This window comes from Pseudonaja textilis, chromosome 2, assembly GCF_049901715.1.
Source record: "Pseudonaja textilis isolate UNSWEBS1 chromosome 2, rPseTex1.2, whole genome shotgun sequence".
Taxonomy (NCBI): domain Eukaryota; kingdom Metazoa; phylum Chordata; class Lepidosauria; order Squamata; family Elapidae; genus Pseudonaja; species Pseudonaja textilis.
The window spans coordinates 20,107,183-20,108,470 of record NC_141991.1 but is presented as its reverse complement, the minus strand read 5'-3'; the positions used below and the strand labels follow the sequence as shown (position 1 = coordinate 20,108,470).

The 1,288-nt window shown below is 39.3% G+C and overlaps 1 protein-coding gene across 1 annotated transcript; it reads right to left on the bottom strand.

Annotated features, from left to right (window-relative positions):
* Positions 1-269: 269 nt before the first annotated feature.
* LOC148126794 (olfactory receptor 2T5-like) lies at positions 270-857 on the bottom strand. The gene has a single exon (XM_087923147.1). The coding sequence runs from the start codon at positions 855-857 to the stop codon at positions 270-272; it is 588 nt and encodes a 195-aa protein (XP_087779273.1).
* Between the last annotated feature and the right edge of the window lie 431 nt (positions 858-1,288).

Below are 1,288 nucleotides of genomic sequence, written 5' to 3'. Positions count from 1 at the left end.
ATTGTCCTCAAAATTCAGCTACAGCACTCAGACAAAGAAATAGCTAAGCTTCTAAATAACTATCATATGAGGCAAAGGAAATTAAAAAGTGACTAAATCCTATATTGCACAGCTATCTTTTGCAGCACTTCTATCAATTTCAAGATGTAATTTAAACTACAATGTATTTAGGCAGATGTTTTGATGATATTTTTTATTATAGGTACTGAATTATCCATTAGGTTCTCAAAGAAGCATACCAGCAGCCTTCTTTTTACCCATACCCTCATTCACTGAATTGACATACATTTTGTAAAGAATTTCCTCAGGGCTGCCAAGACATCCTGATTCCTCAGGCTGTAGATGAAAGGATTCATTGTGGCAGGAATGATGGTAGTAAAAAGAGAATTGATCATGGCCTTTTGTGCTGAATAGGATGAAATTGGTGTCATGTAAGTCAAAATGGCTGCTCCATAGAAGAGACCCACCACGCACAAGTGGGATAAGCAAGTGCCCAAGGCTTTGTGGCTCCTTTCAGAGGAATGTGACTTCAGGACTTGCAGGAGAATGGCCAGGTAGGAAGCAAGGATGATTGAGACAGGGATGAGAAAGACCAGGAAAGTCCCGAGATATACCGATCTTTCGAATGCAGAATTATCAGAACAGGACAACTGTATGAGGGCTGTGTACTCACAAGCAATATGGCTAATCACATTGGACTTGCAATAGGGAAGAGGCAGGACATAAAGGGAACAGTTCAAAGCCTGCACAGAAGACCAGAACCAGGCAGTTATTGATATGATGTGGCAGATTTTGCTTCTCATAAGAGTTGGATACTGTAAAGGTTTACAAACAGCCACATACCTATCATAGGACATGGCTGCAAGGATCAGGCACTCTGATCCGCCCATAAAAAGTGTGACAAAAATCTGAAAAACACACCGGTATAGTGAAATTGTATATCTTTGGCTTACAAAATGGGCTGTCATTTGAGGAACAATTGAGACAACTTGACAAAGGTCCATAAAAGCCAACTGGCTGAGGAAATAATACATTGGTGTCTGAAGACTGGAGCTCATTTTAACCAAAAACAGAAGAAGACTGTTTCCAGCAAGAGCAATCACAAACATGAAGAGGATAAAACTAAGAAAAATGGTGGGTGACCTTTGATGCTGAAGTCCAACAAGAACAAATTCCACCCAAGATGTTGTGTTGTTCTTCATTCCTTGTTATTTGTCTGGGTTTTATGTAAAAGGTACAAGAAGAAAATATAGTTAACTCACCAATGTTATGAATGGGAAAAATAACA

Coding starts and splice junctions, on each gene's coding strand:
- LOC148126794 (XM_087923147.1), bottom strand. CDS start 857: ATGTCCTATGATAGGTATGTGGCTGTTTGTAAACCTTTACAGTATCCA.